General features: G+C 37.4%; 2 protein-coding genes and 1 pseudogene across 2 annotated transcripts; 1 reads left to right on the top strand and 2 right to left on the bottom strand.

The window, feature by feature from the left end:
• Positions 1-371: 371 nt before the first annotated feature.
• LOC147516653 (peroxidase 22.3-like) lies at positions 372-1685 on the bottom strand. The gene is made up of 3 exons (XM_086594596.1): positions 1413-1685; positions 1144-1326; positions 372-996 (listed from the first exon to the last, which is right to left on the bottom strand). The coding sequence occupies exons 1-3, from the start codon at positions 1632-1634 to the stop codon at positions 445-447; spliced, it is 957 nt and encodes a 318-aa protein (XP_086450722.1). The 5' UTR covers positions 1635-1685; the 3' UTR covers positions 372-444.
• Positions 1686-10098: 8413 nt separating this feature from the next.
• Positions 10099-10686, bottom strand: LOC147516652 (uncharacterized). The gene has a single exon (XM_086593337.1). The coding sequence runs from the start codon at positions 10684-10686 to the stop codon at positions 10099-10101; it is 588 nt and encodes a 195-aa protein (XP_086449463.1).
• Positions 10687-12035: 1349 nt separating this feature from the next.
• On the top strand, positions 12036-14580 carry LOC147516651 (uncharacterized; annotated as a pseudogene).
• The last annotated feature ends 4074 nt before the right edge of the window (positions 14581-18654 follow it).

Genomic DNA, 18654 nt, shown 5'->3' with positions numbered 1-18654 from the left:
ATTAGGTCATCCAAATTAGAATTGTTCTTTTGGGCTTTTGCACTTCTTTTTATTCCATTCCAGTCCTAATCTGCGTACATGATATGTCCAATCCGCATCCATGCCGCGTCCAAACTACTGTGTCACGTGGGATGCGCATGTGCCGCGTTGGACACGGACACAGTGAAATATTTTTTGTGTCCGTGCTTTATAGGTTTTGTATTTCAGAACATAGAAGAAGATATTTAGAAAAGAAATTTCTGAACATTACATCATTCTGCAGCCAGTGAGTCAGTGCGTGACTACATCAATCGAAACCATATGAAACCAATCTTTTTAACAAGTTTATAGAACAAGTATACATGAAACAAAATGGACTGAAACACCTACTGTAAATCTAATACAATTTGGTATTGAATTTAAAATTTGAACAAAAGTTACACTGAGATCGAGTGCTGAGGCTAATTAATTAGCCCTTTGACAAGTAGTTCGGATCTCCCCTTGAGTACCCGTTAAGGGGCTCAAGTTCCCCATTTTCACCATGGCATTAGTGAAATCTGTGGCGAAAGCATTAGCATTGTCCGCGTACATCCTTACAATAGAGTCGGTCGAGCCATTATTAAATAGCACCTGATCAGAAGTAAGTAATCCTCTTCTGTTCATCAGTGCCTGGAAATAGTTATTACCGAAGCGAAGTGGGCTTTGTGGATCTAGAGGAGCTAAGTTGTCACCACCAGATCGAGGGCAATTAGCTTGTCTAGAGGTTGCGAAGGCAGGATCAATGTTGGCAGCAGGATTATAGATTCTGTCAGTGAATGTAGCGCAACGTGCTTGGCCTACTGTGTGAGCTCCAGATAAAGCGACCATCTCTCTAGCACTGAAACCTTTTCGACTAAATACACTAATAAGTTGTCTAAGATCGTGAAATGGGGCCGGAAGGTCACTTTCTGCACCAGCAAGGTTTGCTGTTCTTGCGTCTCTCCTTCCAAGTGGAACTGGATAACTTTGTCCTCCCATCTGAGAAACAATACAATATCAAATTAAATTAGATTAGATTAGGTTCATATCCATTGTATCCCGAATGTTAATTCTGTTATGTTGTCAGATGGTCGTCTATTAAACATTCTACAAAATTGTTACATTGACATTGAAAATTTTACTTACTTCAACGACTGAGTCACGAGCACTGATGGCTAATATGTCTGCGCATGAAACCACACTACGCCCGCACGCTCTATCAACTTGTGCCTTTATGTTATCAATAACTTCGAAACCTCTAATTGAACCATCTCGATTGGATATCGCAGCTCTTTCACCACCTTCCAAAAGAACTCCCCCATCGCATCCCTGAATTCATTAACACCATTATTAGATCAATGCATATACTACTTATTTTCAGCACACAAGGCATAGAAATTAATTTAGTCACTTACACTAACAAAACAATCATGGAAGAACAAACGGAGAATAGACGCGCCCATTCTCCCTTCTCTATTGATAGCCGACCGTGTGGCTGCTCGAACTGTGTCGAAGACTGATGGGCACGTAGCGCCATAAAATGAGACTGAAAGCTGTGCTGCAGCTGGAGATGAAAGTATGGTGATGAAAATCATAGCAAGACTTATTGAGAGGGCTGAATGCGTAGTACAAGCCATTGTAAGAAAACTTGAAACTTTTGTTCTTGTGAAAGAAATGTAAGATTGTTTACGAGTGATTTGCATGGATTGCAATTGCTACTATTTATAACAGATTTGAAAACTAACTGAATAGTCAACTAGTCAATACTTGATAGAGAAGGTCACTCCAGACCATTTCTTTTGTCAAATTGTGTAAGAGGTCTAGAGTTTAAAACGAGTGTTTTAAATCATCCCTTGTGTGACAATATTGACCTAGTAATCCACAAAGAAGGCATTTAATGTGGCAGAGTGCAGACTTGTTTGTTCACTGTTCTGGATGACGGCTATAATTTTTGTTCTTAATATATCTTCTTAGGAGTTACGTGGAATTACACCTCAAGTTCGTTAAAGTGTGGGGTCTTATGCTGGACTTGTGTTTCCTCACATTTCACATTTCTAATAAACTCTAGAAGTCATGCATGAAGATCGCACATTTCACACTTCTAATAAACTCAAGAAGCATCAAGATTGCTAACTTACAGGTTACAGCTCTTTGCTATTGTTGACAATATGTTTAAGTGCATTTTCAATTGTTTGAGGTATATTACTTCGACATATTCTCAAAATTTAATGTTCTTATGGACCTGGTATTATCTCACATTTCTCACTTATTAAATACTCAGAGTGATGTAGATTAAGCTGGCGGAAGCTTCAGTTTATCAAATCTATTCATGAATTAAACAAAACAACTAAAACTAAAACAAATTTTTATTTCTCTTTGAAATATTCTCAATAACACAACTCTCCCTGAACCCTAATTACAAGCTCATTATTTATACTAATCCTAAAAACTATAAACCAATAGGAACACGACATGTGTCAACAACTAAAATAGAATAACTTAAACTAGTGGGATCGCGACCCATAGGCTTGAACTCAACCAAGGGGTGCACACGTATAACACTTGACAGACAAACTAATGCTCCTGCATTATTCTCCCCAATTTGAAAAGAACTCATCTCGAGTTTGTATATGCAATTGACTGATGAAATTTGCTATAGCTGATGCCCATCACTCTACTGTTGTTCAAACGAATTCGACCTCGAATTTTGCCCAGATAATTACTCACAAGAATAAGAATGCACCAATGTATGCAAGTTTGCAAAATCACCATCATGATTTATCTGCTCTATGGGAATATTACCACATCCCAAAATAGCAAATACGCATACCTCCAATTGTAACTTTAGGTGCACAGAACTAAAAAGCCTTGTATAATTAATATCAAAATCCTCCCAAACCAGATCGGCACACTCAACAAAAAGATTCCCAGACAAAGAGGGAGTAGTGACACAGAATTCAGATTCATCTGCTCCATATTCATCAAATATTGGTGGAGTATCTAAAAAACTATCATGTTCTTCCTCTGGACAAACATAAAAAATAGGAGGGGAATCCCAATCAACACAGTTTAACTCCATATTACAGCCCTCACCAACAAATAAATCCTCAGTAGAAGAAGAAGTAGAATAAGCCATAACGGGCATAAAAGTGGATGCATCATGGTCATCCCATCCACTAGGGCTTTGGTGCGCACTTTGAACAGGGCTTGTTGTCTCGATTTCTGGTTTTTTATCATACTTATTTTTCTCATGTGATGTAAGAGAGAAAAACATACCAGATTCCCGTGCTTTAGCCAAGAATGTCATACACACAATGGTTTCTATATCTGGTGGTTTGAGCGATTCCAAGATTAATTTCCTACCGTTATGCAAGAATGAGTGACTGTTCTTGGCGCCATCATGAATATTCCTATGATCAAACTGCCAAGGACGCCCTAGTAGGAGATGACAAACGTCCATTGGAACAACAGTGCACATTATTGTATCTTCGTAAGGTCCTATAGTCAGTGGAAGCTTCAGTTTATCAAATCTATTCATGAATTAAACAAAACAACTAAAACTAAAACAAATTTTTATTTCTCTCTGAAATATTCTCAATAACACAACTCTCCCTGAACCCTAATTACAAGCTCATTATTTATACTAATCCTAAAAACTATAAACCAATAGGAACACGACATGTGTCAACAACTAAAATAGAATAACTTAAACTAGTAGGCTCGCAACCCATGGGCTTGAACTCAGCTAAGGGGTGCACACATATAACACTTAACAGACGAACTAATGCTCTGCATCACAGAAACTTGGCCATACAACTTGCTGGCCTGGTGTGCCTAACTATCATGTACATCTTGTGTAATTAATTGATAGGAAATATGTATGGGAATTTGTTTCATAAGATGTAACTTTTTAAACAACACTGCTATCATGAACAATGAAAGACACCATTCACCAAAAGTTCCACAATACAAGACTCAACCTGTCTGCTTTACCTTTGTGTAATTTGCCCGACTGATCTATACATCCTTTCGTTTAGAAGCACTTCCATTTCTATTACTTAAGAACTAGCAAGTAGAGAAGCATGTGCTACATGTTAGAATAGTTGTATGTAAACAGCAACTAGAGTAGAACAGAAGGAACATTAGACAAGGACAGCAGTAACAGGGAACCACCATGGCGCGTATTAGACTGTCATTAAGGAAAGATTTTGCCCCTTCCAGTGGTATAGAAAGGCAGCAATGGAGTCTTCCTCACAAGATTCAATGGTGTACATCAGTTTGACTTTGCACTAAAACAAACTACTCTCTAGAACAGCAATATAACTCTCTCTGGCAGCTACAGGAAGAAGAGAAGAAGAATAGGGCAGGTGCGAGTTTTTGTTTCTCTGAGATGGGTTCCTATTGAAGTGCATCCCTCTATGGACTCACAGTCCTACTTATAGAGGTTAGGTCAGTCTCCTAAACATATAAGGAAGAGAGACCAACTCCTAATAGAACACCAAAACTTGCTGCTCAAGAAAAAAGCAAAACAAGTTTAGGCAATTGGTCAAGCCACTACCCACAATAGTAAGCCCAAGCCCAAGCACGAACCCGACCCGATATGGTGGATAACCAATGTGAGACTATCTACTATGCACTAAAGTGGAGAGAACACCATTTGTTCATCTCCTCCATTTTGCACACACACACACACTAGTATTTAGAAATACACAAGAGATTCCAACAATCCCCCACTATTTCAAAATACTAATAGTCCCCCACTATTTTGGAATAGGATATTACAAAAGAAATGGGTTAACTAAATTCCAGAGAGAATCGAAAAAACAATGCATAAGATACTGGTGTTTTACGGTCTTGAACCACTCATAGGGTAACATGTCTTATAATACGTGAAAGTGGTGGATTAAAAAAAATCTTTGAACCAACATTTCCTTGTAGTAAAATAGAGCACATGCACCCACACTGCTCTTTCATTATATGCCTGTTCTGCGGTGTTGCGTTTTTTGGCCCTTGCGTTGCCTGTGTTCCATGAATGCTCTAGAGTACTTGCCCGTATACTCATAAGAACCGACCCAGTTCTACATTCACATAGGTGGATATCTATCAAGTGTATATTGCAGTTAAAATACACTATCTCATTATAAAATGGACTATGGATTCCAATAAGAGTAAAATAATTCATCCTTACTCATTGCAATTCTAGTTATACAAAGTATACTATAGTACCATCTCGCCATAGGGTGAGACGTCTCATAAATATATAAGATGATAGTACTGCAGGATGACGAAGTGACTTTTTTTTCCTTTTGAACCTATTTCATGGGATCTCCAATCACATAGGTAGGGTTGCCGTCAGTGTCGCCCTATATAAGAGCATAAGTCTCATCCCCCTCGACGTATAGCCACTTGCCTCCCAAAAGTGGTGTGGTCAGACATGTGGCCAAACTAAGTCCAACCTAACATAATATTTAGCAGCTGCTTGATTAAGCTATATCTCAAACTTACATGTATTCTTTTCCCATTGCACATATTTTTTTATGTCTTAGTTATTGCAATGAGACAATTGCAGAGCATATACACATCAGGAGACTGTTTAGAGCCAATAGGAAGATTTGCCAAGAGTTTGCTAACCCACTCAACATCATCACATGCCTTTTCTAAGGCGATTAGCTTGGATGATATCCAAGACACTCAATTTTCACCAAGGGTAAACACATAAAATTACTGGATCCAGCTTATAACACATTACCCTTTCAACAATGATGGAAAACTACTATATATAAGTCCATAATCAATGGCTCCGCTATAGTACTTGGATAATTTGATAATATACATCCAATGTTCCATTTAAGAACAATGGGTTATCAACTCAGTATGCCATTAATGTAGGCAAGGTCATGTCTCACAAATATAATCCATCAAGTACAATAGGCTACCAATTATATTGATATATTTAGTATGAGAAAACACAAGTAGATTATTTTTCATAAGATGGATATCTACCACAAAAAGTGTTGACACAGTCTTACTAACGTAATACCCATACTTTTCAATCTAAAAATATTTCTACTAAGTGTGAAAACAACATAATGAGACCAACATGAGTTATAATTCCTATCTTCACCAATCATTCAATTCTATAGTGCCCGAAATTCTCTTATACCATCCGGCTGGTCTGGTTTAAGGTACGCTGTGGCCTTCAACCATATTCAAACGTCAACATCTTGACAACTGAATATAGCAGTTACAGAAATGAGTTTAACAACATAATGAACTATCATTTCCAATGACGGTCTATTATGTGTTTCAAATAGGAATTTCTCTGTCTCGTACACATTCTCAATGCTAGCACTCATGATATGAAATCATCTAAACAAAGAGAGATTAACACATGTCTTGTTTTACTCTAAAGAAAGGACCCATCTTTACCAACAACGATACTTTGACATCCATACGACACCAATATATTGTTGAATTGCTCATGCCATTTATAGGCGTTTGAATCAATTCATACAAAGATTTAACTAAATTGTATACCTTAAGCTCATCACGTGGTACTACTTGGTATTGTAGTTCCACACAACTACTCAACTAGAGTCTTTAGAATTCTGAATAAGAAATTCTAGTTACATGAGCAAGGTTCCAAAGTAGTATAAATCTTGTCTCTGAGTGAAACCCCTTGGCTATTATTATTAGTCTTGTATTTTGCAATATAACTATCACGTTTTAGTTTTCTCTTGAAGATCCAATTCAACCTATAGATCCCCCAATAAATCAAGAGTCCAGTTTAGAAGAGTTTTTTTTTTTTTTTTTTTTGAAACAGCTAGGGGTTAAAGGGACCCCAACCTCAGTATAAGCTTAAACTCTTTGATACATCATACCTCTTGCATCCTCCTCCACTATTACAAAAAGCTCATAGACAAGTGGAGGAGTGTTAAAAAAGATACCCTAGCCTCACACCGGGATATATACAATCCTTTAATGTACTAGACTTGGCGGTGAATCGGCTACTCTATTCATCTCCTCAGATACATGGGTTACCACCACTGTCTCAAAGAGACGATGCTTTTTTCTAATGGACTCTACTAGGTCCCAACAATACCAAGGACAGTCCTCCTTTCGATTAATCACATTTATCTTTCCGCCAAAGAGTCCGACTCCAAAGATGATCCTTTTTACGGTTCATGTAGCAAGTTTGCTAGCGTACCGCTTCGATCCCTTTTTAACTCCCCGGTATAATCACTGACCTGAGGTTGGTATTTCCCATGAACACGATCAAAGGTGCTCCCTCATGGTTTCTCAAAGCCTCCCCATATCCTCGCTCCAAAGCAAAGATTCACAGCTCCATCCGAAAGTTAATCTTTGTCGTGCCGGTGGTGGCTTTACCCATTTGTCCTTGTATCGGCTTTTTCGCTTAACCAAGAGTTCAATCCCAAGAGCACTCATCATGTTTTTAGTTTCCGCAGAATCGTCCACTTCTTTTATCACCCTTTGTAAGTAAATTCTCATCTTGTTTACTATATCTCTGGATCGCTTCATCCGTGTGGGTCTTGCTTTTAAACTTTCGGCATTTTCTTTCATTCCAGATCCCATAAACCGTAGCGCAGATCAGTATCCGGATTATCTCACTGGCGGTAGAGTTTGATCGAGTAATTCTCAGGAGACGATACCATTCAAGATTTGACTCTTGCACTACTGATACTAGTCCCAAACCTTGTTTTCACCGCAGCCCATACCTTTTGGGAGAATTCGCAGTCAAAGAACAAGTGCTTTGAGTTTTCAGCTTGGTTTCCACAGAGGCAGCACCTAGATTGAGTGATAATCTTCCTGTGGATCAACCGATCTTGTGTAGCCAAGCACCCTGCAAAGAGTTGCCACGCAATGAAGGAGTTCTTCGGTACTGTATACTTCCCCCAGACCAATTTGTACCACGCAACTCTTTGTCTCATATGTTTTAGAGCCACATACGCAGATTTGGTGGAGAACTTACCATTGCTAGCTGGGCTCCAGACTACCACATCCTTTTCAAGATTTACATTGATAGAGGTCTACAGTATACTCGTCTTTAGTTCACTGTCTTGAAGGAAACTAACCAGCCCATTCCATTCGCCATTTGTAATAAGGAGGCTCACCTTTGCATCATCAGGCACCTGGAGCATATTTCTAGCTTGAGAATTATGGATCAGTAGCTTAGACGAAATCCACGGATCATGCCACAAACTTGTATCTTCACCATTTGCGATCAAGCACTTTATATATTTCCGCAATCTTTCACAGGCGAGGATACTATGCCGCACCCACGAAAGCAAATTCTGTGGAATCTTCATAGACCCAGAAATGTTTGTTTCCAATGTGATATTCCCACGCCCATTTTGTCCACAAAGTCTCTTCTTTACTCACCACCTTGAACATAAGCCCACAAGTAGTCTGCTTCTATTCCACACTCTAGGGTCAATGATGCTCAACCCACCCTCCTTTTTATGCAACCTCAGAGTTGCATGACTTGCTTTATGCATTTTTGCTTGCATCGAGACTCCACTCCATAAAAACCTGTTACATATCTTAGCCACTTTGTCAAGCACACTTACTGGGAGAATGAACGTCTTAGCCCAATAGATGTGAAAAGACGAAAGAATTGACTGTATGAGCTGCAATCTGCCTGCATAGGACAAGGCTCTATTTTTCCAATTTGACATTCTAATAGTGAGTCTTTCAATCAGTGGAAGACAATCCTTTGCATTGATTTTCGAAGCTGTGAGAGGCAGGCCTAAGTACTTGATAGGGGGAGCAACTAACTGAATACCTAGTAACCCTGCTAGAGCTACTCCATCATCTTTTGACATGCTTCCAGTAAGGATAGATGTTTTCATGATGTTAATCTGGAGCCCTGAAAGAGCTGAAAATTGATCAATATAGTCTTTGACCGCTAGGATAGACTGCGCTTCCCCTTTACAGAAGAGGAGAACATCATCTGCAAAACTCAAATGAGTTATAGCAAGCCTTTTGCATCTTGAGTGAGGGCTGAAAGATTTGGAGGAGAGGCCTTGCTTTAACAGACCACCCAAAAGTTCCATGATCAGCACAAAGAGATAGGGGGACAGAGGGTCGCCTTGCATTAACCCTCTTTTTCCTTCAAAGAATCCATATGGGCTTCCATTGATCAAGATAGAGAAGAGAGGGGACGTGAAGCTCATAGAAAGCCAAGTTATAAAATTTGGAGGAAACTTGAACTTTTTAAGTACAAGGAGCATGGATTCCCAACTAACAGTATCGTAAGCTTTCTGGATATCTACTTTGATAGTACATCTCTTTGGTCCATGCTTTCTCGCATATCCTCTGAGGAGCTCATGCGCGAGAAGAAGGTTATCTTGTATGCTGCGCCCAGGGACAAAGGCCGACTGATTAAGCTCAATCCACTGATCCATATGAGGCTTCATCCTGTTACTAAGAACCTTGGCAATACACTTGTAAGTGACATTACAACATGCTATAGGCCTATATTCATCAACCTTGGATACAATAGGTTTCTTTGGAATTAAACAAAGGAAAGTGGCATTTGTACCTTTATGTACTCTGTTGATCCTGAAAATGGACTGTATGGCATTTAAGAAGTCACCTCCCACTATATCCCATGAATGCTTGAAGAAAAAGTCAGATACCCATCCGGCCCCGAGCTTTTGAATCCTCCATAGAGAAAAAGAGCTTTCTTGATCTCCTCATCGCTTATGTCTTGAGAGTATCTCAAAGTCCCTTTGATCAATAACTTCCCTCACTCGTATCCCATCCAACATCTCTTCAGAGCAAACAAAATGTTGAGAGAAGAGACTCCAATCACTCTTTATAAAAGGATATGAAAGCATTTGAGACTTGAGCAACTCCTTCATGCTTTACCCCATTCATGTCCGAAACAGTCCAGATGTTGTTTCTATTCTTCCTTTCTTTGATAGCCTGATGAAAGAATGCATTTCCTTTGTCTGCATAGTCGAGCCAGTCATTGTCTGCCTTCGCTTTCAATTCCATATACTCCATCTCAATAAGATTACATAAAAGCGTCTCTCGGCTCCCTTTTCCTTTACACATAGCCGGGTCATCCAAATGGGTTCAATCAAGCTCTTTTTGTATACAATGCAAATCAGCCCTTGCCGCCTCTGTTTTGATGTGTATATCAGACATGTACTTCCTTGCCCATCCACGCAATCTATTTTTGAGTAACTTCAGCTTTGACACTAATATATACATCGGGCTTCCGACTACCTCAGTACCCCACACTTCCTGCACCTCCGCCTTGAAATCCTTGTGAAGAGCCCAGTAATTACAGAATCTGAATGGAATTCTGCCCCTTTCCAAGTCTACAAGATGCACCAACATGGGAGAGTGATCAGAGATACCTGGAGAGAGGAATTCAGCAGTCGCCTGAGCAAAAGCACAAGTCCACTGAATATTTACAAGCACCCTATCAATCTTTGACCACTTTCTATTAGCTCCAGTACCATAATTTGTCCACGTATAATAACAACCGAAAGCTTTCAGATCAAACAGCCCTGAGTCGGTTAGACAATCCCCAAAAGGTTCTGTTTCCCGAGCCTGCACTACTGCCCCAATCCTTTCATGAGAGAATAACACATTATTAAAATCACCAAGCACACACCAAGGAGTAGTGATACTTCTATGAAGTTGTTTTATATCCATCCATAGCCCTAACCTGTCCTGACTACCATTACTTGCATAGATAACGGTGGAGAAGAACCAGGCTTGATTGCTAAGCACTGTCACCTTAACATGTATAAACTGAGAAGTTTCATGTAGCTTGTTCACTGACACTAAGCTTGGATCCCATAATATCCAAATTCTTCCATTCGGATTGCACCCATAATTGTTTTCAAATCTCCACCGGGCACACACACACTCTACCGATCCCTACACTCTTTGCCTCCTTTACCTTTGTTTCCAATAGACCAAAAAGGCAAATCTTATTCTTCAAAATAAACTTGTTTATTTCTTCCGCTTTTTTGAGGTCATTAATACCTCTTATGTTCCAAGTGCAGAGCTTTACCATTGCTAACTTTATCGTTTTTTGTTTCCTGACCCCTTAGGTCTACCCTTTTTCTTCTCACCTAACCTGTCCTTCCTTGATCTGACCTTTTTGTTAGCTTCACAAACCAATGCATTCTCCTCAGCCCTCTTCTGAGCAAGAGTTTTGGCTTTCGCTACTACTTCCTTAGGCATCACATGATCACTGAAGTACTCAACTAGCAGGGCCGGCCCTGAGCAGGTGCAATGTGGGCGACCGCACAGGGCCCCCAATATACAAGGCCCCAAAAAATAGTATTTGTAGAAAAGGCCTATTTGGCAAATCACAAGCCCAAACCAATCAAAAGCCCAAAAAATTGGAAATTTCACAAATCACAATAAACAACGGAAATATCCCCTCATATTCTCTTTCTTCATTAATTATTTTCGTAAAAATAGGAAATAAGATATGTAATAAATGATCAGTATCGAAAAAAAGAAAAACATATCTCTTCTCAACGACTAGATATCTCTCTCAACGACTAGATACCTTATTAATTATTTGCCTAAATTAGTCAATTACTCAAATACAAAAGAAAGAGTAAAAAAAATAAAATAATAAAACCCCTCATTCACCATTTCACCTTCTGATCATCTAGTATCCTCTCATTTTCAAAAAAAATTCTTTACAATTGTGAATTTGTATTAGTTTTCACTTTGATTATTCACCTAACTTTTTATTCTTCTTCAAGTAAGTTAGAGATAAAAATCAATTTTCCCTTTCTTAAATATTATTTTAATAACTCAATTTAATTCCAAAGTAATCTAGTCTAATTTAGTGTTGTATATATATTTTAATTGCAGGCATTACAAATTGTCATGTGAATTGTGAAGTGTGCAGTGAGTCAGTGACTTCATCAAGGGAGATGCATACCACTATCTTTCAATCTTTCATCTTCATTTAAGCATTAAACATATCAGGTTCTATTGTTCTAACTCAATTTCTTGTTAATTTTTTTTTTTTTTAAATGCTTCCTAGAAAGTGTCAATCTGGACATGAAAAACATAAAAAGAGACAAAGACTTTTAGAACTAACTCAATCTCAGAAAGGAGCCCTTGATAAATTTATTCTTGAAGAACCACAAGGTTTAGGAACAAATTCAGATGAAAATGAAAATGTTGATGATCTAGATAACAATGGAAACGAAAATGTTAGTGATCCTGAACCTATTGAAAATGATAACAATGATGATGCTGGTGTTATGGGCCATACTGAAAATGAACAAGTCAGTAATTTTGGCAACGAACAACCAAGTCAATCCATTCCCTTAGACATTTATGACCCAAGAACTTGGGACAATCTTGACACATTATCTAGAGATTTATTAGTAAAAAGGGTCCTATAAGGGACCTATTAGTCGGAAAAAGGACCTAAAGATAGTTGTTATAGACGCTTCTCTTCAACATTTTATACTTTCGACATTTAATGAATGGATTTACTGAGAGGATAGAAAATGGTTAGTATATTACAAGGCAATGGATAAAGTGTTTTGTTTTTGTTGCAAGTTCTTTAAAAAGGTTTTCAAAAGGTTTGTTGGTAAATGAAGGGTATAATGATTGGGGGCATCTTAGTACTAGGCTTCATCAACATGAAACAAGTACAGACCACATCATTAACATGATCACTTGGAATGACTTATGTAAGAGATTGGAAAAAGAAGAAACTATTGATAAATATGTTCAACACCAAATTAACAAAGAGAAAGAACATTGGAAGGCAGTATTACGTAGAATAATATCTGGTGTGAAATATCTTGGTAAATATAACTTGGCATTACGAGGAACAAATGAGAAATTATATGAAAAAAACAATGGAAATTTTTTAGGCATAATTGAAATGATTGCAGAATGGGATCTAATAATGCAAGAACATGTTCGATGCATAGATAATAATGAAATTCATTATCATTATCTTGGTCATAAAATACAAAATGAATTGATAAGTATGTTAGCTTTTGAAATTAAAAATGCAATTATTCAAAAAGTTAAAGAAGCAAAATATTTTTCTGTGATACTTGATTGCACTCCAGATTTTAGTCACCAAGAACAAATGACTTTGATATTGAGATGTGTGGATGTTTCGACTTGTCCAGTAAGAGTAGATGAGTACTTTGTAGAATTTATGGTAGTGAATGATACATCTGGGCAGGGACTTTTTCTAGAATTGCAAAATGTGCTTAAAATTCTTAATCTTAATATTGATGATGTACGAGGTCAAGGATATGATAATGGGTCTAATATGAAAGGGAAACACCAAGGTGTATAAAAAAAACTACTAGATATTAACCCTAGAGCATTTTATACTCCTTGTGGTTGTCATAGTCTTAATTTAACACTTTGTGATATGGCTAATTGTTGTGGTAAAGCAAAAGATTTTTTTGGGGTTGTACAACGAATTTATACATTGTTTTAACAATCTACAAAGCGGTGGCAGATTTTGGAAGAGAATCTAAAAGAGTTTACTCTTGAGTCAGCATCGGCTACCCGTTGGGAAAGTCGTGTTGATAGTGTTAAAGCAATTAGATATCAAGCTCCTGAAATAAGAGAGGCTTTACTTCAGCTAGCTGAAACTGATAATGATTCTAAAATAAAGAGTGAAGCTGATTCTTTAGCTAGACATGGAATTGGAAATTTTGAGTTCTTGTTAGGCATGATTATTTGGTATGAGATATCGTCTACCGTTAATACAATTAGCAAAACCTTACAATCTGAAGACATGCAAATAGATATGGCTATTGATAAAATAAAATGGTTGATTACATATTTTAAAAAGTATAAAGAAACTGGTCTCACACAAGCCATGATAACTGCTAAAGATATTGCTACTGAAATGGAAATTGATCCTGTGCTTCAAGTGAAACGTCAAATTCGTAGAAAGAGACATTTTGATGAGAATGACAATGAGGAGTCAATGCAATCAGCGGAAGACTCATTTAGAAATCAATATTTCTATTTTATTGTAGATCAAGCTATTAGTTCATTAGATAAAAGGTTTGAGCAACTAAAAGCATATGAGGATATTTTTGGTTTTTTGTTTAGATCAGAGAAGTTAAATTCACTAGATGATAATCAGTTGGAAGCATGTTGTGATCGTCTTGAAACTATTCTAAAACATGAAAACTCTTCTGATCTTGATGGGAAAGACTTATATGGAGAACTAAGAGTCTTAAAAGAGATGTTACCAAAAGATAAAAATAAAGCTATTGATATACTTGATTTCTTGAAACGACACGATTGTTTTCCTAATGCATGCATAGCTTATAGAATTTTGTTGACTGTTCCCGTTACTGTTGCATCTGCAGAAAGAAGTTTTTCAAAATTAAAATTATTGAAATCATATCTTAGATCGACTATGTCACAAGAAAGACTAAATGGGCTAGTGTTAATATCTATTGAAAATGAATTTTTAAAGAAAATTAACTTTGAAAGCTTCATTGATGATTTTGCAGCCAAAAATGCGAGAAGGGAAATATTTCGATGATCCTTTGTGTTGATGGAAGAGTATTGGAAGAGGGCCACAATTCGCTGTTTACACAGGGCCATTGAAAACTCAGGGACGGCCCTGTCAACTAGCATACCCTCAGAAATATCATCCTCAATCTCTTCCTCACTATCAGCAAGCACCTGAAAGGCATTCTGTTCTCTTAAGTAAACCTCTTTTGTATTCTCACCATTTTCCTGGCTCAGTATGGGCATCTTTTTAACATTTTCACTCAGCTGTGTGCCACCCCTAACCTCCTCATACTCGTGTCCCCAACAGCTCGAGGGTTAGAGTTAGGTTCCTATCAACCATCGCAAGGCCCCGCCCTCCGCAAAGCTGACGGGACATATTGTACTATATCAAGGCCCACATTTCCTCCCTCCATATGCTCACCATCCTCACATTCATCATAGTTTGAACCTCCATCAGTGGTGGTATCTTCCTGTCCAGTTCTATCCTCCTTGCTTACTGTCTTTAGAGTTTGAAACTTTGGGTCTCCAAACTTGCTTTGGAAGAGCAGGACAGTTTGAGTTCTTATGCCCAAACATATTGCATCTAGTACAAGACTCAGGCACCCATGGGTATTCTAACATAAGCTCCACTACTTCTTCCCCCATTTTCACTGGGATAGAGTTCCTATAAGAGTAGTCAATAGGAACCTCAACGCATATCTTTGCAAAGTTCAGCCTCGTTCTTGCCCTCGTAGCCTCGTCCATACTCACTGGCTTTCCAATCAAACTCGCTACATAGCCAAGTCCATCTTCAGTCCATAATTCTTTAGGCAGATCCATTATCTTAACCCAAATGGGTAGCTTTGTAATCCTATGCCTCTGAGACTCAACTTCCCGATTCCACTGCCATACCACAAACAGTCGTCTTGCAATGAAAATGGGATCTGCTTCCAATACTTGTTTCCTATCTTCATTAAGACTAAACTTGAAATAAAACAGTTCCTTATCTGTAGAGATAGAGTAATTTCCTTTAACTTTCCAGATTTTTGACAGAGTGGATTTAACCAGCGGAAAAGGCAGCCTCTTTTCTACAAAAAAACCCACTACATAGTCACTCCAAGTGGAGACACCCTTCTCCAGAATACTAGCCGGTATCTCAGCTATACCATCCACTAGATGTGTTTCGAAACTTCTCAGAGAAGTATGTGAACTACTGGAGCCTCCTCTGAACAGCGAACTCCATGAGCCTCTATTACAGAGGCTAGGCGAAACGTGAGATGAGCTGGGGGGGAGGTGGAAGAAGAAGGAAGGTCCGACATTTTGGGAGAGGAATAACGGAGCCTGTAGAGAAGGAGTAGGGCTTTCTCTTCTAAGCTGCAAGAGAAGTGAGGAAATGGCAGTAACAGCTTGGTCAAAGGGGTCAAAGAAAACAAAAAAGGAAATAAAACCCTCAAAAAAACAAAGAGAGACTTGAGGGAGAAGACTAAAAATAGTCAAAACCTTTTTTAGTCCCCATGGTTGGGTTATTTCTTCAGTCGTTCGGGCTTTGTATCCTTCAAAAAGAGGTTCATTATGAATTTCAAAAAGGACACTTCTCATAGACAAACAACTTCTTTATAGGTTAATGAATTTTCCTCAAGAAACATATAAACATCATCACCGTGAATGGTGGATATACTCATTGATAGTCTTCCAAATTTCTTGTTCATAAATTATGAGATCCTCTTACGTAGTTCATTATGAACATCTAACCACTTTATGCCAATTTTACAGAGAGCACATCCTCAAAATAAAATTAGCATATAAGACATTCAATAATAGTGTGGTATCTACAAGATTATTATCACGCATGATAACTAAAACAAACATCACTATTATGAGTTTCACCAATGAACATCTACTAGATAGTTCTAGGTCTCAAAAATATTTCTTTTAGATTCATTCACAATAGCCTTGGCAAGACACCCCCCCACATTTTGAAGCATTTTTTGATAGGCCTAAGACCTTTCCATATTTTGTAGTTCAGTGTCTTTCCAATTATCTTGTGAGATGAACTATGGTAAAACAGTGTCATGCATATGGGTCATCACCCCCACAATTCAATGGTTACTCAACCCAATCAAATTTACATGCAAAACACATTATACCACTACAAATACTAAAAGAATCAACAACAATAATATGCACTCTTATGACAAGAATATATTTTACTCAAGTCTATGATTATGGATCATATTAAACATAGTTATATTATGTCCATGCTATCTATATGAAAGGAAATCCACAAGTGATTCAAATGAATTTTAAAGAATAGAAGAGTTAAATTAAAAGGGTTTTACCCAAAATAATATCATTATCATTCTTCTTTTCATCATTCAACATTCCAACTTACATAGTGAGATAATCCACGTACTTGTACATCACCTTGGCTATTTATTCATAGTCATAGGAGGTTAATGCCTAATAAGACAATCTACAAGCGTTACATCTCCTTGTCTAAAATAGTCACTGAATGATATTGTCTAAGAAGACAATCCATAATCTTATATCTCCTTGACTAAATTAGATTTAGGAGGATATTGATTGTTTCCCATATTATTTTCTCTTATAGACAACGATGCTCATTACTTAATAATATATGACATGGTTAAGTTTCATGCCAATGTTAAATAATGCATTCATGCCAAACATGGTTAGTATCATATCATAGGTTCAGGAAAAGTAAACTTTAACTGTACCCCTCACAACAAAAAGTATACGATATTTAAGCAAATCTAGACACTAAATATGCAAAACAATTGAGGACTCCACCTCTTTTTTTTACATGAGCTCAAGTAAGATAGAATACCCTATCAACAAGACCTCAAGTACTACCACAACATCTAATGGCACAACCCATTAACGTCTTCAACTAGAAAAATTTACCAATAAATTATTATTAAGTTCAAAGTAAATTCACGATGATTAATATCCACAACTAGCATGTTACACAACTTTAACATATACTATATTGGATATAAGCTACAAGTTACTTCATCTAACATGTATTTTCACAACATTACAATTATAACCATCGTCTAACAACACATACACTCAATAGAGGTAAGCAATTATGCATTGAATACATTATAATTAATATCCAAGATTTGAGTGTGGTTTATATTAACTATTTTAAGGTCTCTCTTAGACCATCTACATACATCTACATATGTACAAAGAAAATTAATATCAAACTACTTCTAGTCAAAACAATTAACATCTTAGTGATAAACACGTATAATTTGTTGACTAGGTTATTAAAGAAGTTTAAGCTTAGGGATTTCCCTCCTAAGAAAAACTAGCATGCAGCTCAAGGCAAGAATATCACCATATAATCAAACCAAAAGAATTGCAAAGAGTGAAAGAATACGATACCTAACCGATTGAAAAACCGAATTACCATATTTTCCTCCTAGAAAAATAGTTCAAAAGAACTATAACTCTGAACTAGCTCGGGACGAATTGGGCATCAAGCCTTATACCACTGGAAAGCTCTTTTAATCAGCTATCCAACACATGAAGCGGATTGCAAAATCGAGCTCTGAAATGAAAGTTACAGTAGTTTCCGTAACGAGTGACGCAGCTATCAAAAAGACGAATTTTGACGTTTTTCTTGATATAAATCTCATATTTGACTCCCACAAACGTAAGAGAAAGGTCTACAACCATATAGGGTTTGATAAACCACAAAAGATCAATAAATATTCAATCTTTAATTGGTTTCCCTAACAAAAACAAAATTATCAGAAAATTTCTAAAGTCATAACCAAGTAACACAAACAATAACTCAAAGTAAAAGACTTATCTTTTGATTGTCATATTAAAGCACTCTCCTTTGTTCTACTACGATATTCTTTCCTTACAATTGTTATAATAATTGTATGTAAACAAAGAACTAGAGTATAAATGTGAAGGAACAAGATACAAGGACAAAGAAGAATGGGAACCACCAAGGCGCCAGATTAGGATCGTCCCAAGGAAAGATTTTGCCCCTTCTAGTGGTGCAGAAAGGCAACAATGGCGTTTTCCTCACAAGATTCAATGGTGTACATCAGTTTGACTTTGCACTAAAAGAAACTACTCTCTAGAACAGCAATATAACTCTCTCTGGCGGCT

Source organism: Coptis chinensis, chromosome 2, assembly GCF_015680905.1.
Source record: "Coptis chinensis isolate HL-2020 chromosome 2, ASM1568090v1, whole genome shotgun sequence".
In the NCBI taxonomy this organism is placed as follows: Eukaryota; Viridiplantae; Streptophyta; class Magnoliopsida; order Ranunculales; family Ranunculaceae; genus Coptis; species Coptis chinensis.
The sequence above is the reverse complement of the archived record's forward strand: the minus strand, read 5'-3'. Positions and strand labels throughout refer to the sequence as shown.